The 26626-nt window shown below is 42.4% G+C and overlaps 3 protein-coding genes across 4 annotated transcripts in view; 2 read left to right on the forward strand and 1 right to left on the reverse strand.

Annotated features, from left to right (window-relative positions):
* Positions 1–832: 832 nt before the first annotated feature.
* LOC110976393 (uncharacterized) lies at positions 833–2594 on the forward strand. 2 transcript variants are annotated; one of them, XM_022229623.2, is made up of 3 exons: positions 833–1032; positions 1263–1349; positions 1620–2594. In XM_022229623.2, exons 1-3 carry the CDS (start codon positions 940–942, stop codon positions 1854–1856), a joined length of 417 nt encoding a protein of 138 aa, XP_022085315.2. In that variant the 5' UTR covers positions 833–939; the 3' UTR covers positions 1857–2594. The 2 variants fall into 2 exon arrangements, with proteins under 2 accessions (XP_022085315.2, XP_022085304.2); XM_022229612.2 differs by having other exon boundaries at positions 835–1032; positions 1617–2594.
* On the reverse strand, positions 2590–6860 carry LOC110976403 (transcription initiation factor IIA subunit 2-like). Its single transcript, XM_022229636.2, has 3 exons — positions 6712–6860; positions 5348–5452; positions 2590–4952 (listed from the first exon to the last, which is right to left on the reverse strand). Exons 1-3 carry the CDS (start codon positions 6781–6783, stop codon positions 4809–4811), a joined length of 321 nt encoding a protein of 106 aa, XP_022085328.1. The 5' UTR covers positions 6784–6860; the 3' UTR covers positions 2590–4808.
* A 4828-nt stretch (positions 6861–11688) lies between these two features.
* The window catches only part of LOC110975627 (SMAD family member 6-like), a 29315-nt gene continuing 14377 nt past the window's right edge, over positions 11689–26626 (forward strand). Inside the window, exons 1-3 of the mRNA XM_022228244.2 lie at positions 11689–12749; positions 13604–13657; positions 14215–14343. Of these exons, the coding sequence (XP_022083936.1) occupies positions 12305–12749; positions 13604–13657; positions 14215–14343 (628 nt within the window). The 5' untranslated portion in view covers positions 11689–12304. The remainder of the gene's footprint in view (positions 12750–13603; positions 13658–14214; positions 14344–26626) is intronic.

A 26626-nucleotide genomic window follows, 5' to 3' on the forward strand; every position in this document is an offset into this window, starting at 1 on the left:
GACGATTTGTTGTTTATCACTCCGCTGGTTCAACTCGGTGCTTCGGCACTCTGCCTTAAACCGGAAATATGACCTCAGCGAGTGTGCACTTTGAGAGCGCGAGCAATCATGGCACTTGTTCGAGAAGTACACTGTAGGCCTATGATGAGTATGAACATGGAGTGTACCATATAAGAGGAAAAAAATCAGTATCATCGTTACCTTACTGTAAGAGCAAAATGCAGGCACAACTTCAAATCACCATAATGAACAACTGTTAACAGTCTGAAATTGCGAAAGCACACTACTCACGTACGCACTACGCACTGATACCACGCCAATTATAAATGTACGGTGAAATACCAAGGTGCACAACATTTTTACAAGTGGTGTGTATCTTCAAGTGTCAATTTAGCCTGGGGTGCAAAGGGTTGGACCAGTAGTGAAGAATGCGAATGAAACAAAATGAGACCCAAAAGTCGTGTTCCAGTTTTTGACAGACAATAATGACAAACGAATCCAAGATATTCGGGCGATTTTCAAAATACATGTATTAACAGAATCGGTCTTGATTTTTTATTTTTTTTTCAGAAGAGAACTTTACAACCTTAGAGAAAATGAAGAACAAGAAGAAATGTCTTTATAAGGGGGAAATGCCTCTCCTTTCTATCGACAGTGATGTGCATTTTAAGTTGAAATTTGGTATCGTCAACATCACCTAAGATACGATGCGAGAAACTTGACATTATTATATCTCAATCAAGTACAATGTTTGTTCAAATTGGTGGCGCTAGACGTCTAAGCCAGCAAAAACTGTAACTGGTTTCCGTCGCCCAGTATTTGTATCTTTCGAGCTACAGAGCACCATACCAGCTATCAAAATGGCGACTCACTTGGCTCGTGAACCTAATGTGTGATGGTACTTGACACTGTTTAAGTGGAGCAAATTTATTAGTAACAATGTTGTTGGCAAAACTGAAATACTTGAAAGAAGAAGAAAAGGCTTTAAAGGACATAGAGATGATGATCAAGGAGCAGATCAATCGTTTGAAGGTAGGAAAACGTTAAAGTTTATTTGCCGGTGTCCAAGGGGTTCGTCATGTTTGCCGCACATGCATGACGCCATGACGCATGATGCTTGACTCCGCTACGGAGCTTGTGACGAAACGCACAGTTCGTGGGGAAACCTACATGACAAAAGGTTGTCTTGTCTTGTAAATGTAATGTGATATTTAATTACTCAAGGAACCAATGTTAATGTATATGTCTCTCTGTTATTCTAGCAAGAGGAGCTTTATCTGAATAGCCTTCTGAGGAACTCCAGTGAGAAAGGCAACCCAGCATTTTCATTGTCACTGAGTCAACCAAAGGTAGGCCTATGACACTAAACAGAAAACATGACAAATATGACAAATGTAATTATCCCCAACATAAATGTTCATACATGTATTGTACATATACCCCAGGATGAGGCATTTAGATCATGTAAATAAGACATAGGAAGGACTAAACATGGAGAACAGTGTACAAATAGTTTGAGTTCTTTATTCAAAATTCTGTTGTAGATGTACCTGTTAGCACTTCAAATTGTTTATTAACTTGCAATGCAAAAGTAATCCCCGTACTGTTGTATACAGCAGAAAGACTTATTGGATGTTGATAACGCTGTGAACAAAGTACCACTGGATGATCTTCAGTCAGCTTCACATCGACAGCTTCATGCAAATGACCTTGAGGATGCTGAAGAAGATGACGAGGAGGAAGAGATGGACTCTGGAGACGACCGGGGAAGCCAAGAGGAGAACAAAATCAACAAGGATCTCATGGCACTGATGCGACAGATGCAAGGAGAGGAGTACTACGAAGATGATTCTTGAGATTGTCGCCTTGGAGATGGGAAAAGGAGGTCAACAAAACGTTGCCAGCACAGGGAGGGGGAATTATTTAGAGAGATGCAAAAAAGACATTGTGTGAAGATCTCATGAAGTGTTACTGTTTGATACTTCTGAGGAGAGAGTACTTTTGAGAGAAGTGGAGGCTAGATGTGCGTTTCAGAGTTGATTTGACAGTAGGGAAGAGTAAATGAAAAGCTGTTCAACTCAGCTTGAACTGATTCTATGAACAGACTCAGAAGATGCGTTGCCATGGAGACAAGCCAACAGCTGGGAATGAGCGCATTGTGTTGCCAGGATAGTAGTAGGAAAAAATGAAGATCTGTGTTGTCCAAGTTCTTGATGTGTCACATCGCAAATGACACTGGGACAGCGAGAGACGGAGAAAGAAACTGACATACTGCCATGTACTTACAACCAGGATGTTACATGGGAAATTGTAAGCAAGGAAATTGGCATTTACGAGTCTTGTAAAACAAGAAGTTGGTATCTGGGCAACTGGTTACACTGCACACAGAAGACATGTTGCCGTCACCAAGGTGGGGTGTGGGCATTATGTGGGAGGCATGTAGGTAATACCATTCAGATGAAAGGCCACAACCAATTAAATTGTACCTCGAGGATTATTCTGCTACCTCTAGGCCCATAATGACCACTAAAAAGAAAACGTAAAGCAACTCTAAGAGACCAATCCAAGAATAAAGAAATTACACAAGACTGTCAGTGTTTTCAAGTATTTAATGGTAATATATTAATCTGTGGTGGATATTAAGGTAAATGATGGACGTGTACAAAAAGCAATGGGTACACTACCAGGCAAGATATGGGACGAAGGGGTACCCCCCTACCTGCCCAATCCCTATACACACTCTAGACTATTGTTACCTAACACATCCCCCCAGAAGTCTGTAAAGAATTCCTGAGATTCCGATCAAACAATGACCAACACAAAGGCCGGGGGGGTTCTCTCCGTCCTATATCTTGCTTTAAATGATGGGTACAGTTCAGTCTCATTAAGAGGTCCTTTTGACTTTTATACATGTAATACACAGGGACCTTGTATTATCTGGAATGGAAACAAAGGACTGGGGCTTAGACATTTCCTTGCTATAAGCAGAATGTTGCTTGCACAGTGCTCTAATGAGGTTCAACTGCTCAACATTTAGTGAAATATTTTTCATACATCATGATGGAAAAGGTCTTTCAAAGTCCATCAAACTGAAGCATCACCACATCGGGGGGGTGTGATCAGGGTGAAAATTGACTAAGATTACATAAGAACTAGTGTGAACATTTCTGGAATGGGTCATAGAAAAAGGTCTTGTGGGAACTTGAGCTGAAGGGCTCCTTGGAACTTTCAATACCATTTCAACTTTCTTTTTACCAATGCCATCAACTGATCAAGACACCAAGATTGTCAGAAACTCTTGCTATGAGCTCTCCCACACAAGCCCCAACAAGGCACCTGTGCTTCAGTTTGATTGATTAATGGGACCAATGGGATCAATTTCAGGAACTGGATCGCCATCACAGGCTTGATATGCAGACAAATGGATTACAAATGCGGAACTCCTGACTGTATTTGGCCACTTCAAATCAAGCTGCAACGTCCCCTCCGGATTTCCAATGAAAATGCTGAGTTACCCTCAACTTGGTGAACATGTACTTCCCAAACTGAGTTACAACATTTCTTAGGAATGACTTGGAGGGCTTAATCTACTGGTTGGTTCTTTTTTGACCAAAATGAGAGTGTTGGGCGCAATCAGTCGATACGCAAGATCACCCAGTCTTTGCACAATCAGTTAATCTTACTGCATAATATGTGGACAATTCTGCTATCAACCAATTGCCTTGTTTTTCTTATTCACAGTTGTGAAAGACTGTGTCAAAAAAAGGGAGGTCAAGTTTGAGATTTCATGAAGAATTAACCAAGCACTTAAAGCAATCCGCTAATCGTGCAGATCGACTGATTGCACCCAATAAGAGCATTAGTTTTCTACAACCTCCTTACTGGAAAATCTTGTGCACAGTTGGCCGTAAATGAAAGTAAGTACATGTAGATAATGTTAACACGACTAAGCCATTCAGAGGAGATAGCAACATGCATATGGCATAATCCTCACGGAGAACTAAACTACACCTTTCCTTTCCCCCCCCCCCAAAAAAAAATAAAAGCCAATTAAAATCCTGAATTAATTCAGTGTTTCTGAGATTTCTTGGCTGCTCAGCAAGGCACAGCATAAAGGAATGGTGGAAATTTGGGCTCATTTTACTTACAGGTGAGATTGAAGACGAGTCAAAATAGTTGCTGTGGGGACCTCAAAACCCCCCGGGGATTATTTTGTGGCTATGTCATTTCTGTCTCAAGTTTACCCTAGCCACATTCAAATGGAGTGTAATGCTGGCCTACAGCTCACAATTTCTGAATTCCAATTTGTCAAGTTTACATGCTAAATAATCTTTAACAAGTGTTTCTGTAACATCATTCATGCCAGGTAATTGTCCAGCTGTGACTAAAGACAAATTTCCAGACAGATTTACAACGTACAACAGAATTTAGGCAAAGTGAAGTTCAGGTCGGCACCTCGGAATTCAAACAGTATTAACTGATGGCACTGATAATTTCCAACAGATTAAGTTTAACACTACATACATGTTTGCTACATTAACTCTTCTGCAGCCTTATACACCACACAACAAATTACAAACAAGAAAAAAATAGGGTAAGAAACAAGAGGGTCTTGTTCTGATCAAAAGGTTTGTTGCTCGTTACAGAAGAAATTCTTCATCAGACAACGCCCTGTGAGCAAAACTTAATACATGAGCCCGTGTATGGACCACGGAAGTGAACATGATGTAGGAGAAACAAGCAGTCGATTCCTTGTCATCAAGTCTGACCAACCAGTATTACACCATCCTGCACCAGAGGGAGACTGCCTAGTCAGCAGGTGCAGAATTCTTGCCATCAACAGCAACGATCTTGACTTTTTTCACGGTGATTGAGTCGCCATTGCGAAACTCGGCGTCATTCAGCACGAAGGTCCAGACATTGTCACAGAAACGGTACGTGTTCAGGTGACCCTATAACGACACAGCCAAACAAAAATGTCATCTACAACTTAGCTTTCCTAGTCAAAATGCTTATACATGGAATGTTACTTCCAGAACAATAGGGCTCAACATTTTATTTACCAAAATATACTGAGCACTACATTTCTGATCAGCAAAAAAACCAAAGCTATATTTCAAAGTATGAGAGAGATTTCAACCAATCACTGAATAGTTCAGCCTGATATCCAGTCCCACACTAGGTGGAACTGATTACTGCACGGCACCATTACTAACAAAACATGACAGGCATCATCACTAACAAAACATGACAGGCATGTGCGGTGAAGAATATTCACAGAGTGAATTTCTAATTCCAACAATTGGTTTCTAAAGAGGTTTTTTTTTTCTGTTTTCGGGGAACCCACCTTGAATGAGAATTTGTTGCGTAATCTGTTTGATAACGCATCGTTGATGGCGCGATCAAACTTAAGAAGCACGGTCAGAGCAAGATTAGGGGAGATCTGTTGAGTCTGTTTTAAAAAGGCAGAACAAAGAAAACAATTTAACATCGGATGTTCGCTATTTCGAGTTGAGGATGTTGGCACAATAAGCATTTTGACAGTATTATGCACCATCTTGTCCACGGGACAAAAAAGAACAGGCGTTGCTAGATACCAGAATGAATGCTGGTTGACTTGGAAGCGCCAAACAATGTGATGGAAGGGCGTGCTCAACAATGCATGTTCTTTCTGCCCCATGCACAAGATGGTGCACATTACCGCAAGAAGCTTATTGGTGGATTTGCATGATTGCTGTGGCATCAGCTGATCTAGTGGCACTATCAATCAATCCTTCTGCCATCAAACAATCAGTTGTCTTTCAAACTCATGGTTCTTAGCAATTTGGGCAAGAATTCAATATATGGACGGCATTAGATGCCATTAAATTTTCCTTACAGTGTGCTACGTGCATTAGTCATCTGAAAGCAATAATGTGTCCTAAGCAGTGAAAATATTGAGGTATTCACTTTAGAAAACAGACTTTTTAACAGGCTCATAGGGTCTGTGCACAGGGCGTCAAGCGGCATCCATACATGGAATTCTTTCCCCGATTTTTCCCTCCAGTGGTATATCAACTACATGTACCAGAAAGCAATAACATTTCCTAAAAAATCACATTAACATGCAGCTGGGGAAATATTAAAGCACTTAGAAAATACAATTTTTCAAACCATTTTATACCAGACTTTGTGCAGACAGCTGTCAAGTGATGTCCACATAAAGAACTCTTTAAGAGATTTAGGAAAAAAGTAAAGTCTAAAATCTTCTACAGGATCGATCAATAGTTGAGATGAATTAACCTTCTAATTACATGTTAGCTAGGCAATTAATACAGGCCTAATCATTCCGAGATATCAGTGACCTCCCAGCACCAATTTATACCACCCCCCACTCCATCAAATCTTCTTCTTGGTACTGCAAACTCCTCAAACAGGATACACTGTTGCAGGTGTGTCGGGGCCAGTGTACACCTTCTTCTTCGAGTCGAACCCAATCAAATGGAGGACAACTCGCCCCCACCCGACTCGCAATACATGCTTTCGATGAAAACATAGGATTAGGAATAGGACCTGTGGTACATGTGAAACGAAATAAGAAACAAAAGGGTAGGGCCCTACGGGCACGAAGCGACGTCCAGCTTTTGGCCAGGAAAATAAACCTTCCAACCTCAAACTGGAAGATAATTTGAAAGGTGACGTGGAACTTGGACGTTTATATATTATGCTCACCTGAATTAGCTCGTCTAAACTTTCCTGTAGACTGTTTCCAAGCGAAGTATTTCGGTAGAATTGGTAGCTCATTGTGCGGAAATTGCCGCGCGACTCGCGGATCTTTATAGGATCAGGAAAGTGTTGGTGATGAAGAGCGCCCTCATACAAGCCGATGTGTTCGAGTGAAGAGGGCGCCATTCGTCCGCAGAAGAGTTGGAAAACAGAGGCGTTCCCACCGTGCCTGTAAGGGTCGCTATCATTGAGCCCCTACAGAGTTTCGTCGAAATGGAAAGAGCAACCACAATATCCCAAGAAAATCACTTTAAGATGTAATCAGTGCCAAATATTCCGTAACCATTAGCCACTCCCGCCAAAAAAATCTAATGAATCTCGACCCTGGGGCTAATTGGGAGAATGCTCGACAGTACGCTCTGTCTCTTTCTATTTGCCAGGTTTGGTACGATGCCTTGACATCATTTTTCATTTTTAACAGTTACAAACTTCTACCTTTATTTTGCTGCTTTAACTGTTGATATGGAAACTTCAACTTCGTACAATCGCTTTTTTAACTGAATTGTTGGAATGGTAGAACACTGAAACTCGTTCCTTTTATTACCTACACAACACGTCCATGACAATATGAAACATGTATGCGTGTAATAATTCATTTAAGTTTAGGCCTAGGCTAAGAAAACGCGACTGATTCGGTTGTCCAACCCGAGCATCCGCCCCTTAGTTGTGTACAATATTATTTTTTGTATAAAGGAAAATTCCCTACAGTGAATTCTTGTTCATTGAACCCCGGAGGGAACACAACTGCAAATTTCTTTGCCCACTTGGCCAAAATGATCCGAAAAAAAGTGCACATGCCCAGGCTTTGTGGGGAAAAAAATTGCTCGCACGGCCACTTTTTTCAAAAGAGAAGGTGTTGGAGATAAATGAATAAAATCCTGATCCTTTTGTAGGCGGGAGAAACTACTCCACTAATAACTACATTTACTTTCTAATTTTTGAATTATTTTAGTTCGTTAAAACTGTTGTGATATATCAATAATGAAGTAAGAATTGAAAGAACTTAGATACTGGAGAAACTAATATTGGTCCAAAAGTCAGGTTAAAAAGCAAATATATAACCCAAGAAAAATCAACCATAAAAAAAACAGAAAATGTATTATTGAATTGCTTTTAAATTGAAAGCTTTGATGTGGTTGTTGAGTGCTTGAGAAAAAATCATTTATAAAAAAAAATGTCTCGGGGTTTAACTAAGTTGCTGGCTCATTAAGGTCGCATCCTTACCATTGTCGTTTTGTAGTGAACGCTCTGTGAAATTACCGACGACGACATGATGGCGCCGTCAGTGAGTTATTAGAACAAGCAGAAACAACCGCAAGAGGGCGGGCGTTGCTTCTCATTGAAAAGATAAACCGAGCGAGTTGACACTTGGGGATCTTCTGAACAAAGCTGACGTCTCACTCACGAGCATGCAAATCAAATTTTGATAAAAGGGACTGTGTTTCATGAACGGTAGAATAAGTTTCTTCAGCACATGAATTCCCTTCATATAACAGAATAGTTTTAGCTAATAATAAATTAGTTGATAAATCAATTGAAAAGTTCGTCATTAAATTTCAGTGCTAAATTAGTTGTCAATATATCCAGTATTCTAATCGATTTTAAACCAATGTTACACGATCAAGTTAAGAAAAAAATCCGTATCCCCAATACCAACGAATATCTTCGAGACTTCGTGTTTCAAACTTCAACTTCAGACAGCCCATAAACTGCTTGAACTGAGTCTAAGCTTTCGAATGTAGCAATTAGATTGGTGACATTATACAATAAGCATCAACTACACGAAATGATGACTTTTCCTTGTGGTTCAACTAGATATGTCTCCCTTCTTATTTTGCAGTTCAACGGAATAGGCTGAGCCTTCATGAAACGATTAGATCAGCCTAACTGTTTAAAAGTGAAATACCAAGCAGCTTTGATAAACACGGTGTAGGCCTAGAGTCTTAAATTCGAAATTTGCAGGAAAAAAGCCCTGCGCTTCATCAGACAGAATAACAAACTTAACTTAATTTACCCTTCTGCTTTATGATCATTGCTTTATTTCCTTTGTATTATCATTTTTCTCGAAGTCAACATGATGAGCATTTCTGGGAACGTGAGATTCGGCAGTTTTAGATTCTAATGCTCTTGATCCAAGTTTATCCGAGACCGAATGAAAGATTTCAAGTACTGTCTGCAGGTTCCGAGTGACCTGCAGCTATCCTGTAGTGTTGATACGGATGCCTCTGGACGCCACTTTGCCTCAACTCTACCGGTCATACCGAATCCTCATCCGCTTGGTTTTTTTTTGTCAGTTCACCGTCAGAACCTCCAAAGCCTTTTGACACCAGTGGGCGCCGAGAAGATCCCCAGGACAATGGGCCCGTGGATTTTGGTCAGTGTTCCGCCAGTGACTCGGGACGGTGACATAGGTTTCGACAAAAGACCGCGTTGAATGGAAGGCTCCGCCGTATCGGCGCATCCTGCCACAGTCTGTTGGACCAACCCCAAACCATTGATAGCTCGGGGCGACACCCTTTGAAAAATCACCTCTTCCCCGTCGCCTGCGTGCGTGCATGCGCGACCGTCGCCAAAAATGTATACAATTTACTGCAACAAAAAAATCGTTCCATTGTCTGGGGATGGCATAGGAGTTGATTTCCGATAGTTCAGCGGAAAGAACCGTACCTTGGTGATGAACCGCGTGTCACTGGTTTTGCCTTACAATCAATGATTATTACTCACAATGAACCCCACAGTGTAGTCTGTTCTCCTACCTGAACCCTCGCAAATAGATCTCAAATTTATAAATATGTCAATAAATAATATAATTGTTCCCCGAAAAAGCCACGCGCTTAAGTCGCAACAGCGGAACACTGCATTTTCTCCGAAGCGGAACAGGAGCTGGAGTCGCTCGTGTGGAGGACGATCTTTGAAACTTGTCATCATTCTCAACAATCACACTTCCTCCCCCTGAAGTAAGTTCACCGACGAGATGGACGCTGCGCGTCCCTCGCATACCCGGCGATGTTGAACTTAAAGTAAGCTTATCTTTTCGGACCGCGACGAACATTTATCCGAAACCATTTTCACAAAGCGAATTAGTTTTTGATCACTTACAACAAAGGTCGTATATCACTTGGAACTCAATGATACGCTGCAAACATGTGGGCCTACTCATTAAAAGTGCACCACTTCAGTGCGTGGTAACAGGATTAAACACACGGCTTTTAAAGTCTTAACATTTATACAGCCTTTTCAAATTCCAGGTCTTAACTTTTGATCACTTAGAGGTAGCCTTCTTGTAGGGTCAGACTGGCAGACGAGCCATCTAGACAATTTCTTGGTATTCTCAAGTGGGTCGGTCGGCCTGGGGAGATGAAGAAAGTTTCTCTTTTTATTTTTTTCTTTCTCCTTAAACCTGGCCCTTTGGCCTAAAGACGAAAACAAGGACTCGCAGATCTCCTCTCTGCAAGGGGACAACAACGCGTGGGTAATATTAATACCATAGTAATACGTAAATTAGCCCCCAAAAATGCACGGACGTGTCGGAGTTCCGGAAACACCTCCGAAGAACCGTTTTGCCCGTGGGGCCGAAGTGCGTCGCTGCTGCCTCGCTAACGGTGCCTCCCTGACGCGCCGCATTTAAGCGAAGATTTTAAAGGGGCTATGCATGATCATCTTTCTCTCGTAATGTTGATCACTGCTAATTCTTTTTAAATCATATGACGCTGTTCTTTTTTTGTACAGTGTTGAAAAGTACACCACCTATACCTGGGTGGTTTGAAGACTACGCCTTCGGGCTTTCTGTGTGCAGTGGTGAATCCTGCATTCCAAGGTCTTGTTTCTATTTGAAAGTGCAGATACAAAGAGTTTTCAAAAATGAAACCTGATTTCGATATTTGTGGTTTGTTTAATGACAATGTGACATGCTTTCTCCCAGCGACCTCTAGCCCCGCCCATGCACGTGAGATGTGGCCATAGATTCATGAAGCGATCGACGTTAATGTATGACTTTGATAATTGCACTCATGATCGCGGGATTTCATTCACGTTCCTCGCGTCAACTTCGTTATCGCGTTCTAGCAAAATGCATGCAAGGCAAGACCTCCGAGTTTTGGGGTGGAGTTTGTAGCTGCGGGCCCATGGATTAGAGGAATCTTTCATGGTGGACCTAAGTAAATGACTAGATTTTAGAAGAACCTTTAGAAGAACCTTTTAGAAGAACCTTTTTAAAATGGCTTGAAAAAAATGATAATTTCGACGTCATGAACTATGTATTATGATACCCCTAGTCATATGTCTATGAAGAATGTCTAATGGTTTAGTCACAGGCTTTAATTCTTTTGGTTCGGCCATGGTGGTGTCAGTGTTTTCCTTGATTGTTTTGTCATACGATGAATTTACACGTCCATGTCGATTTCAATTATGAAGTAAATGGCAATAAAGTCAAGATAAAGATTCATAAATGTCACGAGAATTGAAAGTTTTAATTCTCGTGACATTTATGAAAACAAATCTTTTGTATTAATTTTAACCGGGAGTGTCACTAGGGCCTACATCATTTGGTACATGCTCGAACGTGCAATCCGGACACTGTTTCACTCCAGACAAAAGGTCAATAACCGCGTAGGTTTGTTCGTATTTTATTTTGTTTTGTTTTTTGTTCATGCCATTTTTGCAAGATCAAGTTTGTCACCTTTATTTAATTTCGCTGCATTGATGCTGGCACAGCGTGTGTGACTACGTTCGGCATGATTGAAGGCGGTCCCTATGCCTCACCGGAGGGAGTAGCTGCGATCTTTGGGACAGCGCCATGTTATTTGCTCAACAATCATTTCAGACTCGAGCCGCGCCAAAATGTCTAGACGTCCCGTGACCAAAGCTAGCCAATCAGAGCGCGCGTAGCTGTGAGCTCATAATTCAGTGTAGTAAGAAAAATTCTCGTGTACATTTTCTTCAGATGTACGTTGTACATGGTTTGGGTCACATGTGCTCGTGTTATTATCGTGCCTAGTGTTGTGATTCTTGATCTTTTTTCCTCTGCATGGAAGTTGTAAGTTGGAGATCGTGACTGTGGACGATCCAGGATAGCCTGATGCATGTACCAGTGGGATTTGTCCTCGCATTGGTGCTGCGGAAGTGTACGTAATCGGGTTGTGGATGCGAGGCGCTGTGCTGGCGTCACCTTGCCGCGGAGTAGGCCAACGCACTGACTGTGGCCCAACCGTATGACGACGCGATCTGACCGCGGGGGTGAACCTACACATAAGGCTTAGCCAGGCACGCTGGGTGAGCATTCATTACCGAGATAACGAATGGTGTGTGGAAAGAGATACTGTGTGAAGAGCTGGATTGCCGTACAGCAAGGCCCTCATCAACCACCACTCAACCGAGCAGGGCCGGTGCGTTCATGCCAGCCCCTTGCTGCTGCATGATTCTACCTACCTTGAATGCCGCGAGATCGGAGTGGATTTAACTTGCTTTGAGGGGTCCAGCGTATGGAATGGTCATTGAGAGACTCCGTGGGCTATGACCGTGTGCTCCAATCCTATGTCGCATGTTCAAGTCCAAGCGCACGGTACTTATCCGGCGACTCTGGAGGAGCCGTGGTGGTGGTGCTTGCCCCACCGGCGAACAAGGCCCCGATAGTCAGGGATTCGACCGCGACTCGGAGATCGACTCCGAGTTCAAATCAGCCGCCCACAGCCTCCTGAAACGACTCAAGGACCGGCAACTTGAGCTCTTGCTCGATGCCGTGGAAAGCCGTGGAACCACTACCACCGCCTGTGTCCCCCTACCCAAGGGGGAGATACGGCTGGGGAGGGGACGGACCACGCTGCCGCACGTGTTGTGCTGTCAGCTCTACCGCTGGCCTGATCTCAAACATGCTGCCGAACTCAAGAGACTTCATTTCTGCTGTCAATCCGACCGGGATTTGGAAGACCTTAGCTCAGGAAATGTATGCTGCAACCCTTATCATCTCAGCCGTTTGTGTCAGCCAGGTAAGAAGGAAAAAATTCGGACAAATTTTTGCAGATTCACGAACGAGAAAATGAACACTACAGCCAGTTGAGGAAAAATGACCTGACAGCCGGCACGTGCACGTAAGAAGTCGCTAAACTTCAATGTGCCGCATCGCACCCGCTTTTTAACCGATTTTTCTTTCACATATCTTTCACATGTTTCACTGAAGATCAAAGAATTCGACACGTTCACCATGTTGTTATAGAATGGGAATGTCTTCTATGTCTGACATCTTTTACAGAGGGATTTTTCTAGACGTTTTTAATCATTGAAGTTCCATGCCAATGATTGATCGGTCCGGAGCGCTGAGAGACGCCTATAGAAATTTCAAGCATTCATGTTAGAATTTCGAATCGATTGTAAATTGTGTATGATTTTTGCATTCCACTGTTGGAGTTTCCCTCCACTGTCCGTGGATGACTTAACCTGGAAAAGTATAAACATGCAAGCGATTTTAATTGTGAATTTATAAATGCATTGGTGAGGCGAGGCTAGGCAAGCATGCCTTGGCGCGCGCCATAGCGGGCCCCGCCTGGGTGGCTCGCTCGAGCTGGCTGGCTTGGCTGCAGGGCTCGCTATTGAGTCACGCATTCGATTTACCAACATGGCGCCGCGGTTATTTATGTGCCGATCAAGCCGGAGTCTTTCGCCCCAATTAACAGCGCTGCCAGGCCTGGCTTGTCTATTCGTGCACAGCGGGGATGCTCCAGCATTTTTTTTCTCCCCTTTCTGTCTTCTCATAATGCTGACCTCCACACACACAGACACAGTGTTAGTAGGAATTTCTTACGTTTTCTCTCCTGTGTTTTTTTTTTTGTGTGTTGCATTGTAGAATCGCCGCCACCTCCATACAGTAGATTTCCGGTCGAGAGGTCCAAAACGGAAGGTTGGTGTTACATTGGGTTTGACCCACAGGCATTTAAAAAAAAAAATGAAACTATTGGAGCGAAATTGTGCACAAAATTAATATGAACCTTAAGAATAACAATATTAAGGGAAACTGTGCTGGAGTTAATTTTTTATCAGAATTATTAAAGCATTTAAAGCACAATGAAAATTACTTATAATCCAAGTTTCTTTTTCTTGGCTGAAGTCAGTCAACATTTTGTCCTGCATATTCATGAGTGACTGCTAAACCATCTATTCAACATGGCATCTCAAATCTCAACACCTGCCATTATGTAGGAGCTGTAAAAGCATGTCTTTTCTTAAAGAATGGAAAAGCTACTCTTAATTGGCCTCCCACAGTAGCTGCTAATCCTCACTGGCACCGTTCATGCTGCAAAGTTCAGCAAGTGGCTCCCATGCGTTTCAGAGCCAAGTCCTGGCAACTGACAGTGAGCACAGTATTTGCAATAGAAGGCTGGTAATTACTTCCACCTTTTATGCTGGACAATAACAGATGGTTTTTATTTTCCCTCATTCCTTGCCTCCACCTTTCAGCCGCCAGCCTCAGCCAGAGTCGTTTCACCCAGGCCTCCATCTCTACGACTGGCTCCACTGTGGATTTTGGCGAAAGCACCGAAACAGGAAATACACCAAGTCAGCGGCATCAACCCTACGCAGATGCAGGTTCGTGAAACAGTTCAAACCCCTGTTAACTTTCCCCCTCCCCCGTAATCATCCATTCCAAAATCCATCATGTCCATTTACTATACCCTAATCTAACAGGACTGGAATACGTTTCTGAAATTGGAAGGAAAGAACTTTTCACAATTAAAGGTATTAAGATAAGAAGGTGCTTGTTCTTTCAAAATGTTGAATTTCCAAATGTATTAAATGGTCATGCCATTGCAATCCTGGCCGTCATGGATATCCTGATCGTCCAGTAGCATTGAAAGGCATCATTCAAATCTGTTTTAGTGTCGAACTAACACAGTGTCAACATCTCTAGTCTGATCATGAATCAGCCCATGATTAATTTCTAAACATTTGTACTAATTTGTTACTTTCTGAAGGAAGTGCTGTCATACAAGTTGAATACATTGTATATGAGTTCATGCCTGTGCAATAGTAGTAATGTCCTCGCCTATGATTAATCGACTCAAAGATTCACTGCGTAAATGTGCAGCTCAGGTTAAAAGTTGGAAGAGTTGGGTACGGTCGAAGTCAGATGTTGGACATGACTACTTGTTTTTCAGTTACCTGAAAGAGTTCTTCCTGCCCAAAGATGATTTATGCTGATGTTTTTATATTGAAAGCAGTCTTTGGAAGTCGTATTTCGGTGAACATGGCGTGGGATTTCACAGACATTCTTAAAGTCAATGTTAAATTTCTTTAACTCAAACTAAACAAAGACTCGGCTCAACCAAGCCATAAATATTAAATATCACTACTGCAAACTTACTAAAGAACAAACAAATTTAGGTTTCAAATTTTAAAGTTTCTTTTTTTACTGAGAAATTTCCAATAGCAGAAAAGTTATGAACGTGAAAAAACCTAAGTGTTACAGTTGTTAATTGGAAATATTGGAATGGAGTGATGGAAAAAGCTAATAGTTGTTTTGTCCTTGGACTAAGTGAACTCATAAAATATGGTTCTGTAAAAAAGTTCTTGCACACAATAACATACCTCATGCATCGTAAATGTTAAACTATTTCACGAGTGTGCGTCAATGCAATGATTGAGCAAGGCTTCTATTTAGTTCTTTGGTAATTGATGTCTTATCTTTATGTTCCATTAGGGCGGGTGAGTAAATAAAAGCTTCCCAAAGACTGTTTATTGTCAGGAAAGGATTTGTCCAACTTTGTCTGTTGCTGTGTGGACATAAAAAAGTGTGCTGAAGTCATTAGTTCTTCTGAAGGCGGTCTAAATCCCAAATCCCTGGGCCCTAATCTGTATTACAAGAACCAGGCACATTGACTTGTCTCCTTTTGCTCTGGCCAATGTGGGGATTAAGCTGCAGAGACAATGGTCTCTGTTCATGGTATTTGTTGGTATTAGCTGGCGCCATGACTGTTCTTGAAATGGATCCAGTTTACGTCATGCTTCCTGTGTAGGCCAGTGATCTGTGTGTTCTGATTTTCTTTCAAGTAGGTTGATATTGATTGTTTCACCTTTGTAACACATCGAAGCGGGCTGAAAATTGCAGTGGAGTGAATTCTGAATGGTTTGCATTGATAACTGGTGGAAATTGTTTCAAAGTTGAACTGCTTATGTTGCTGCTGGCGTTTTTTCCCCCCATTGCCACTTGGCCTGGTGAAATATTGCCAGCAATCAGGCATTTGTGCATTCCTGTGGGCCTACCTCCCTCACACCTATATGCCATCAACTCATTTGCAAGGCTGATCCCCCTGTGGTCATTACCTCCTGGCAATGTATCCCTCACCAACCCCCTCGGGAGTATCAAAGCTGCCCCAAGAAGACGCTTGGGGGGGGATGATTAGAATTGGAGATGTGCCTCTGCACTGCCGCACTGTGGGCGAGCACTTGCTGTCACCCACCCACTCATGCCATATTTTTTGGGGGGGGGGGGGAATAAGTCAGTCAGAGGTGTGGATTAGTTGTACAGGGCTTGAAATGTTTTTCCTGCAATTAATTAAAATTATTGGCCTAAGTTTTTATTAGGCACATCTTGAAGGTGACAAATGTAAGGTAATTTGTGGTTGCATCTCACTGAAGAATATCGAACGAGGCACCGGTATATGGGGTATGCTTCGCTTGTCAAAGGTTTGTTTAGCCTCAAACTAAAATTGGCTGTTGTGAAGTAATTTTAGATATCCTTAAACTGGATGTTATTCTGTTTTTATTCCTTATCATCCATGGAACTCTGTAACATGCTGTATTTTGTGTGCAGTTCAACAAACCTGAATAAGATTGGCTTGGTTTGAAATGACCTTTCCAATTCAGTGAAATTGAATGAAGGCTGGGATTCTCAGTAAATGGTGTGGGAAACCTCTCGGAATGCTGACGTTAAAAGAAAAAATACATAGTGAAGATCAGCATCTCTGCATGTATGAGGTATGTCAAATCATGGTCAAATGATCTTTTCCCCCTTTTATTCTGTCTTCGTCCTGGGAGGAATGATTCTCAGAAGTGGAACAGCAATAGAATAGTGACCCAAGATCCCCCCCTCTCTTCTGTGGCTTCGCTGATGGCCCACAGCCTAACTGACCAGAAGAGCTCTGGACATTAGCATAAGGCAGTGAATGCCTGGTAAAAGCTTTTGCACAAACCCATGTACATGTACATGTACACCCAGGCCTCACCACTGTGGCTCCACTGTCTTTGGCCGGGCCATGCCTCTCCAGCCACTCTGGCACCAGCTAGGCTGGCTCAGCCGAGGTCTGTACTGTTAGCTTGGGCTGGAGGAGAATGTGGCCATTGCAGCAAGGCGTCTTACTCCCCCTGGTAATTACCGAATTGGCCAGGGAAATCCTGATCGGCATGCCAATTAAATGTCTGTGAGCATTGGTTGTGGTTCTTAGGTTGGGGTTAGATTCTTATTTGTTGTTAATGTGGATTGGTTGTTAAATTCCTTTGGGCTTTTTGTGCTGAGGGAACACAAAGTTGTGACCGATTCTGGTAGCAAAATGTATCTCTGCTTTACTGCTCATCCACAGTCCAGCGATCTTTGCAATAAGCCATCCTCTTGTATCCCCTCCCAGACCAATTAGTTGCCAAATTGCCTCTTTGGCTCATAAAATGTTAAGCGACCATACAGCAAATCTCCCTATCATTTTAGCAGACATTTTAATGGTGGATTTGTTCGCTTCATTTTTTTGTTACATTCATTTTGGGGCTTGCAAATCCACTTTGACTTTTTCCTTGTTATGCCTCATTAAATCTCCCCTGTCCTGCATGCTGTGGGTCATTAACTGGTGCTACACATCGTCTTTCAATCATAGCTAATAGCTGTGGCTCTCCGTGTTCTATTCTCCTCAACCCATCAAGTCGCAGTCGGTTCATTCCATCGTCACAACCCCGAGTGCATTTATTGCACGGGTAGTCTAGCAGTACAGCCTTTTTGTGGTGAATGTTGGAGCATCAGAAATTTTCCCCACGCGTAACAAGGGGCCGTACATGGAGAATTTTGACACAAGTTACAATAGGGGCCATACAACAGGGGAAAAAAAAACAAACAAACGACCAGGACCTTCAAGAGAACAGTACCCGTTACAGAAAAGATTGACTGTTGTGGAGATGGATTCATGTGCAGCGTTGTGGAACAAGTGAGGGGCAGATTAGCAGTGATGGCATTCTAGTCCTTTGGAAACACCCATCCAGAAGGGGGAAAAAAGGGAGAAAAGGAACAGGCTTTTTGTTGTCAAAGGGTATTTTGGAATTCAGGTGTAGGCCTACAGGAGAAAATGTGCTTAGGAAGGGAAATGCGCTTAGCAGCACTGCCGTACCCCCCCCTCCTCTCTTGTCCCACCCCTTCCCCCAAACATAAAGTAATGTGAATTGAAATGACATATACCTCACAACCACTGTTCATTTGCAGTGAGATCCTATTCCAGGTGAAACATGCTTTTTCTGACCACTTTTTTGGGGGCCAGTTCTCTCTAGTACACAGAAGACTAAAGCAGTGATCAGTAGGTATACACCTAGTGTCTTCACAGGTCTGTTTTTTGGAGATTTGGGGAGCGTAGGGTTATGAGAAATCTCTCTCTTTTCTTTGGAGGGAAGTAGGTACTAGGTGTAAGCACAACTGTCAGGGGCCTGCATGTGGCAGAGGTATTCAAGGAGAGAGCGTGCGTTTGTCACTCAACAAGGCATCCTTCACCAGGGTCCCAAGAGAAAAACACAGCTGGCAAAAATTACAAAAGTCAAAACAGGTGTGCCAGATTAGAAATACTATTAGATCTACAGACTTGCCAAGAGTTTACATAATCTTACCAGCTACAAAATTGGTTCAAGTTGGAATTACACTTGTAAACGTTACAAGACTCTCTCCGTCCTTCTTAAGTTCTTAAAAGCTAAAAACAAAGCTTACGGTTTTTATTTTATTTAGGCAAAGTTTCCTGCACTGAATCATCAGGGCAATCAAGTTAATGTTCATTCTGATTTGCTAAGAATTGAATCTGGGTAGAAGAGTTGTAACATTCTTAACTACTGGTAATCACCTTCCTTATCAACTTATCCCTCTGCATAAATGCTTCATGTTCAGATGCAAAGAGAAAATATGTTAATGCAGTGAAAAAACTGACTATGTCCTTGTGGGTCTGGCTACAGCTTTGCTTGGTAGTGTTGGCTTGCATGTATGAAACCTGACAACAGTGGACTCCAGATCAGATTACCAAGGTCTTGCTCTGGATTTCTTCCTAAGTAAACTTTAGTGGCTTTTTTTTAAGGGGGGCAGGACTCCCGGGACCTGCAGGGTGAGCTGGATGGGGTAGGCCCTTCAGTAAAAAGGTTTACCTCTGACATACTTGGAGCTGGTGTAATTCTTTGGGGTGTTATTTTCATTAGTTTGTACTCTGGCTCTTATTTTTATACCCTGTTGGCCTGGCCGTGATGGAGTGAGGGGAACAGGAGCTTGCACCGGCCCTGAGCCTTGATACCTGGAGGGGGTAGTGGCTGGGAAGGGAAGAGCTGGAAGGAGAGTTTGATAAATGAGGCAAGAAAGGCTGCTTGTCTTGCCATGGGGCCCGACAGGGGGTAGGGAGAAGCTGTAGTGTAGGGAGTAGTACTAATCCGAGTGATTCTGCACAATCCTCTGCCTAATCTTCAAAATTTATGCTTGCTTTTTCTTTTGGGCCTGAGCTGCAATAATTATGGGAGGATTCTGTAATTACTGAAGGATGAAACTATTCACACGGCAAACACTTGACAAATATGTTAATTTATTGGGGAGGGAGATCATGGAAACAAATACCCAAGTCATCTTTTTGACCTTGTTGACTGAAGGCTGCACAGGTACAATTTCTGAATATATGACACTGAACAAATGAAAACCTCCTGAGTACTGGTGATTTGCTTATTATACTGCAAGGACTCCCACACTGTAATATTTAGGGGAGCATGGTCTTCCCCTCCCCCCCATCAGTTGATTCCAATGGCATACTCTCTACGTGATTAAAGCGATCTTGTGAAAAGCCCCGACACTGGAGCCAGGAGCCCAAGACAACAATTCCAAAAATACACGCACGGAGGAGACCCCATCGTGTGATTGCTAGCAAATTATTTCCCCCGCTCCGATGGGGGAAGAGGCAAACATGTCCAGTCAAACAGAGAAGACCAACGGGGTACCACATTGAGCCGGTGGATCAGTACGTGTAACAGGCGTGCCACCCGAATGCACTTTTTAGCTTTTTTTTTTTTCATGGACATGGTTAAGGCTCGCTGCTTTCCGGGAAGACCAACAGTATCAAGAACTCAGTCTTGAAATTTGACAAATCCTGTGGTACAAGTTAACATTTACCATTCTGCTCTCTTTTTACGACAGGTTCCTGTTAGATCATTGCATGCAGTATTTCATGCAGACTTTCAATACCTGCACAATTTTCCCCCCAAAAGAATAATTTAAAAAACCAAAATACATGTTATAAATAAAAGTGTGGGAGAATGTCATTCCGGACTGTTAGAGGAGTGAACGAACTTACAACCAAACAAATTCTACTTTTACAATAAAAGTTTTTCAGTTGCTACTTCTTGAATTGAAACCTCAGGTCACCACATTTTAATCCCACAACCACATCTGGACTATCTGTTTCCCTTTCCGAAGCCCTCACGCTGGGGCTGTTGGTACCCATAGGTCACATATGTTTTCATAGTCAACCCCAAAGACAGTTCGGTTTCCCTTGAGCATGCATGTACAGCCAGCTTACCCAGCATGCTCTATCCCACTTGACAAGTCAGGGTTTGTCAGCAGCGAGTCAGTGGTGCAGTATACCGTGACATCTCTGATTTCTCTCCATCTGTTTTAGTGCAAACGTGTAAGATGGTAGCCTGGTTTCAGGCAACAGAAGTATATACCTAACATCTTTGCCCGTCACTGTTGCACCAGGACGGCAGGAGTCAGGCTATGAAAGCAGGATTGCAGAGATGATGTCATCATCCAAATTATTTTCTTGAACTTATTGAAAGTGCTGAAAACCAAGCAATTACTTAAAAATTGGAAAATGTTGGTCTTGTAGTTGTTAACACCGTCACTGTCGGTTTTAAAGAAGTAAGCAATGTAAACCCAATCTTATACATTGAATCAGCAGTGATCCTGTTGCAGTTACATGTATTTTGATCGCTTGCTTACTTCTGTCTTGTAGCCAAACTGTGTCTGCTGTGTTTGTTTTTTGTTTGGTGGGAAACGCTGCACACTTCATGATGAGCACTGTTGGATTACACCTTCACATTTTGTAATCTTCTAGAAGTCTGTTTGAGAAGTTTAGAGAGGCCCTGTAGCATTGCAATCATATCCACATGACTGTCTCATTACCGACAGGAAAAAGAGAGCGGAGGAAACATGGAAAGTGTTCAAGTGTTTGGATGAGCAAGTGTTTCCAGATTGTCCCAGGATATTGCCCCGAGGAGAAAATGTTGGAAGCCCAGGTATTTCTCCTCCTCCCCCCCCACAGTTTCCTTAAACCCATGAAGGAAGTTGTTCATTGCTAGGGACCCAATCTAGCCACTGAAAGATCGCTGTCTTCCTTTTTGTGGCCTCTCTAGTAAGCATAATGTTCTGGCTCGTGGCTAGGGGCTTGACTTGACTAAACATCAGAAATCTGGGCTGTATTTAGTTAATCAGACTTCGGGAGTTTTTTTATATTGCTCAAAGTTAACAGTTGTATTTAGAAATTGGCCTTTTCCTTCCAGAAAGGTTGTAGCCATGGGCTGGCTTGTTTGTTCATTTGCCTTTTTATCCGGTACCATTCGGTTACAGCATGTGATATACTGTGAAGGCTAAGTGGTTACCCACGCAGAAATGACTAGCTTGCTCCGGTTGGCCTCAGGAGTCTACTGAAGAAGACCAGATCGTGCTAGTCGTGAAGTTTTGAAGAACCCAGTTTTGAAAATGGAGCTCTTTCATTGTGTGCCCATATTGGCTGAGACTCTCTGCCACCAAGAGCCCAAAGTCAGACAAGGCTTTTAAATGTTTATATTGTTCGTCTATGATCATTGGATTTGCATTGAAGTGCAAAACCGGGGTTTTATAGGTGTTTTCTTTGATTTACTGTTAAGGAATTACAGGAAAGGCAGAGCCCAGCGAAATGCTACCAGTCAGTATTTTGTTGTTCAAGTAATATTTGTATAATGTATTCTTAATGACCATCCTTGACTTATCTGATTGCTAATCTAGCATGAACTAAAAATTTATTCCTGAAAGTTAGAAAATGACAGCCCAGAGCAGAATAATCGCTGCTTAAATTTGTGCCAGCTTGTGTCTGTCCCACCATTGAATGTCAGGAGTTCTGGTGGGTTAGCAAAAGCGTAGCTTAAATTAGCATTCTGCCTTCCTTCACAGAACCAGTCGGCCATAACCCTCAGCTTCACCCCTTCCACTAAAACATGTCTCCTTACATGTAATAAAGTAAAAGATATAATGGTTATTCTTATTAAGCCATGCTTGCTGAGCAAAAGTATGCCAGGCACAAAGTTAACACGGTAGTGTTGTGGTTTGAAAAAAACCCACGACACTGGAACAGCGAAGAGGGTGAAGTGTGGTATGGATCAGGACGAGTGCAGGGCTCTTCATGTATTTGTCTGAAATGCAGATTCTTAATTTGAGCAAAGCAGCGTAATCCCATGAATTTGGTTTTATTTCCAAGTGACCTTGGGAGAAACCCACATTTTTGTTTAGAGCATGAGCCCCTTCCGGTGTGCCTGAATGCCTGTCACTAAAATTCTGTATTAAATGAAGCATGGAATTATAGGAACCGGACAGGCTTGAAGTGAATGAAGGGAGGGAAACAGTGATCTATGTTCCACTTTCGACAGAGTTATTTGAATAAGGGTGTGTTCCAGTGCGGGATTTTTTTACTCTGGCTGTGAAGAGTTGCTGTCGCATGTCATTGTCACAAACCGTAGGTGCAGAAAAAAAAGAAATCATCCAGATGTCTATGACTTTATTGGAGAATGTTCAGCAGGGTTCACATTTGCCTTTTACTTCATGGCACCTTCAACCTCAGAAGACTTTCAAATAAAAATTACAAGTATTTGTTAGATCTTTTATAGCCATCATGTAGAAGTAAGTTCCAGTGAGAAGCAGTTGCTAGTGGCGAATATGCTCATCGAAGTTAATACTTCCTACACTTGCAAAAACTTATAATTCAGTCAGTTACTTAAAGATAGATTAGAAAAATACAAACTCCCAGGAGAAATGGAAGGGGTAAACAGATATTCCTAAAGGTAAAGAATTGTCTGCATGGGGACATCATCAACTTGGATAGAATTGCTTTTCATTGCATTCCAGTTGGGCTCTTGTATCTCCCCGTTGTTTTTCCAGCCAGATTATTTCTAGATTGACCTTGCTCTTGACCAACTCTTATTCTGCCATCAACCTTTGACCTTTTGGTTGGATACTCTCGGCCCTGTTTGTAGCCAGCAATGTGTAACCACCGTTCAGGGGCCCTGTGTACAGTGGAGTAGGTTGTGTGCCATCAACGTGCCCTTTGTCCCTATGGCACACTCTTGTATTCGATAACATGGCATCGCTTAAATAGTTTAATAAAGTTGAGTGATTGTGTATGATTATCTGTTTGGACACGGAAATATTTCAAGTAGCCCCATCAAGATAGGATTGGAAGCACTGGCGAGAGCCATGTTACAGAAGTTGTGGAGCCTTCCCACTGAGGAGACATGGAAATGCCACGGTTATCTCAATAGGGCATCAGCGGAACATGGAGAATATTAACTTTGGACAGGCTTTCTCATAAAGCTGGAAAACCTACCTGAGCCAACGAAGTTCAGGGACGGCCCACTAAAATTTGGGTCAGATCCAGGGTTTAAGTCAAGATCAGCTTCAATATGAGTAGAGAATTGTTGAGGTTACCGTAATAACTCTCAGAAGTCTCCGATGGGAAATAAATACCATAGACTTTGTTTTCCCACACCATCCTTTCCTTTCAAATCCTCTCTTCATCTGAATGAACATGTGTTTGAAGCAGACTGATAAGCTAAGTGATGGGCGAGCAGAGCAGACATGTATACATGTACATTTAGCCTTGCACAGAGGTTTGACTTCGAAGGGCTTACCATCGGGGAAAAAAAAGCACTGGCCCAAGTGGCTCTTGGCATTTGCATTTGAATGGGCCAGGAGAAAAGCTGCAGGGCGACCTATGGTGAGGGTGTACACAAGAGGGTTTAGGGTGGACGGCAGAAAGGGGAGCGAAAATGGTGTTGGAGCCTAGAATGTTGTTGTGGTTGGTGTGTACACAGAGATCCCCTCTCTGTAAATGCCATCAAATTCTTCCCTGTCTTTCAGGGAAGGGGGTTTGTTCATTCATATGCGCGTGGGCTTTGTGTTGCTTTTCAGAGCATGGACAAAAGTTTGGGCTGTTTTTTGCTTCTCGTTAAACAGATAGGTCGTGTTCCCAGGAAAGATTCAACACTCTTTGACTCAAAAATTTTGAAGCCATCATTTATTGAAAAGTGAGAAAATGCCAAATTCTCATTTTCCGGCCTTTGTGAATGTGTCAACTTCCAATTCCACAGGCTTGAAGTATTTCCGCAGAAATAAAGCTGGTAATCAGTGTTACAGCTACGCTGGTCGGCACCAGTCGGGTATCTCCACCACAGCCTTCTCCGGCACTAAGCTTGAAGAAACAGCCCACTGACCAGCACAAAAATCCTTAAAAATGCCAGCAAAACATCAGTTACCATGAAAATTTTAGATTTTTTACCTTGAAGAAATTTAAAAAGTTGAACTCTTAATCAATTTGGAGAGAAAAACTCACTGAAAAAGTGATCTGGGGTTCCCTCGAGGGGGCCCCTGGACCCCTGGCCATGACCCCCGAGACTGTGGTTTTTTCACTTCCTCCCTTTGCCATTACAAAGTTGCCTAGCACTAAAATATGGCTGGCTATAACATCTCTGGTAATATGTGCAGACTCATGCAAAATTGAATTCTGAAGCATTAGAGATTGATTCCATTACAGGATTATAAACTGCCCAATAATAGCGAGTTTGAATCTGGTGTTTCAACTTCAAAGGTCTGCAAATCTGAAGCAAACTGTTCCAAGTTTCCTGAGACAATCAGTGGCAAAATTCTTCCAGATTTCACAGTTGAGATCAAGGGGGCCCATGCTGTATTCAGTGTTGTTTTTTTCCCAAGGAACATTAAGTAAACATTTGCTGTGGCATTATTTATTGCAACCGTAAACAGCCAACTTAAGTGGTGTAGAGTTTATAGTGGCCAGTGATTGAGGAGTCAAGACTGCTTGCAGGAAAGATGGAGAATAGGAAAGCTTAATGTCTGAATTTCGGAAATTTAATGAGCCAAGGCTCTTAAAGACTAGATAAAAGGCTCTTGGCAAAGTCCCAAATGCCCCACTTTCATCAAATGTGTTTCCAGCTTTTTTTTAAATTCCGTTTTTTTTTTCTCTGAGGATGTGGAAAATGCCAATAAATTTAAAAGGAACCTCCCCTCCCAAAAAAAAATGTGATAGTGAAAACTCCTGTTCTGGGTATGATCTGCGCGCATGGCAAAGCTTTCTTTTGCTCATGTCATTCTCCTGGTCAGAGGAAAGTAACCATGCGGAGAAGATTTGGCGCACTAACTGACCTCTATGTACTTGATACTTTTTATCTCAGCAAAGGGGATTGGTAAATAGTAAAGGGGATTTGCTGTTAAAGCGTTTGATATGGGGGGGGTCCTTATCACCAGAGACTGGCGTCATCGGACTTAAATAATGAAGCTTGTTGGCGGTGGTGAGTTACCAAGTGATATGCCCAAGCATACCTGAAGTGAGATATAGGCCTACTTCACTCTCTGGTTTACCTTCCAAAAGGGTGCAGTTTCAAGTTTCCCTCTCCAAAGATAATTCCCTGTGTTTGGACACCCTTTTTCCCGTGACTTTCCTTTTTAGGGGGAAGGGGGTTGGGAACTGTACAGTCGTTGATTTGTCGCTCAGAAGGCTCAAAGTCACTTCTGAAAATCCCAGCTTCTTTTGATAATGTCAGAATATCGTAGCTCACAATAAGCTGAAGTAAGCTACAGACAGCGGAGAATGTCTGTTTGCCAAAGCCGGTAAGAAATGCCAAGTGTCTTGCATTTTAGGGAGCCCTTTGTGCGTGGGCAAACAGTGGCCTAAAAAAAGGAGAGATCTCGTCAAGGACAATCAACTTCAGGAGGGGGTATTCATCAGCTGATGTGTACCCATTCTCATTCATGGAAAGGTTTCACAGTATGGCAAGGAAAGTGTGTTTCTCCTCGTCTGTTTACCCTGTGGCTTAGCGTAAATAAAAGCATCCTGATTCTTTGAGCTTTGGGTAGAACTATTTTGAAGATCCGGAGCAGTGATTTTTTTCCCAAGTGTACTTTGAGTAAGGTTTTGTTGCCTCTTTGTTCGGCCTCTTCATATTTGTTGTTTTTGTTTCTAGTTTCAGTTGGATACAATGGCCGTCAACTTGATGGTGGAGGCTGAAGTTTGGAGGTTAACACTAACAAGAAGCAAATTATGATAAGAGAAATTATGTTGGAAAATTGTTTCAACTTTTATGAGTTGTGTCACTCATAATATGTGTGGTAAGGGTTAATGGCCCCTAACTTCCCACTAAGTCCTTGAAAATTGCAGCAGGCATACATGTACATTTCCAAGTGGTCAGGCCTCTTCTGTTTTTTTGTGTGTGCATCTCAGATATGTAGCAAGCCATCATCAACATGCTTAGTACTTATCGATTGCGCCCCTTGGTTTTTCTGTGATGCGCGCTATGATGGTCTTCCATTCATCATCCAATCCAGCAACATGGTCATTTCTAC

This window comes from Acanthaster planci, linkage group LG08, assembly GCF_054643075.1.
Source record: "Acanthaster planci isolate LZ-2023a linkage group LG08, COTS_SCS, whole genome shotgun sequence".
Taxonomy (NCBI): domain Eukaryota; kingdom Metazoa; phylum Echinodermata; class Asteroidea; order Valvatida; family Acanthasteridae; genus Acanthaster; species Acanthaster planci.

Excerpts from the sequence above, each read along its gene's own strand:
- LOC110976393 (XM_022229612.2), top strand. The coding sequence starts at position 940 with ATGTTGTTGGCAAAACTGAAATACTTGAAAGAAGAAGAAAAGGCTTTA. Across the intron at positions 1,033-1,262 it reads AGCAGATCAATCGTTTGAAG|CAAGAGGAGCTTTATCTGAA; the intron begins GTAGGAAAACGT and ends CTGTTATTCTAG. Across the intron at positions 1,350-1,616 it reads TGTCACTGAGTCAACCAAAG|CAGAAAGACTTATTGGATGT; the intron begins GTAGGCCTATGA and ends TGTTGTATACAG.
- LOC110976403 (XM_022229636.2), bottom strand. The coding sequence starts at position 6,783 with ATGAGCTACCAATTCTACCGAAATACTTCGCTTGGAAACAGTCTACAG. Across the intron at positions 5,453-6,711 it reads GTTTAGACGAGCTAATTCAG|ACTCAACAGATCTCCCCTAA; the intron begins GTGAGCATAATA and ends TTTTTAAAACAG. Across the intron at positions 4,953-5,347 it reads GCAACAAATTCTCATTCAAG|GGTCACCTGAACACGTACCG; the intron begins GTGGGTTCCCCG and ends GTGTCGTTATAG.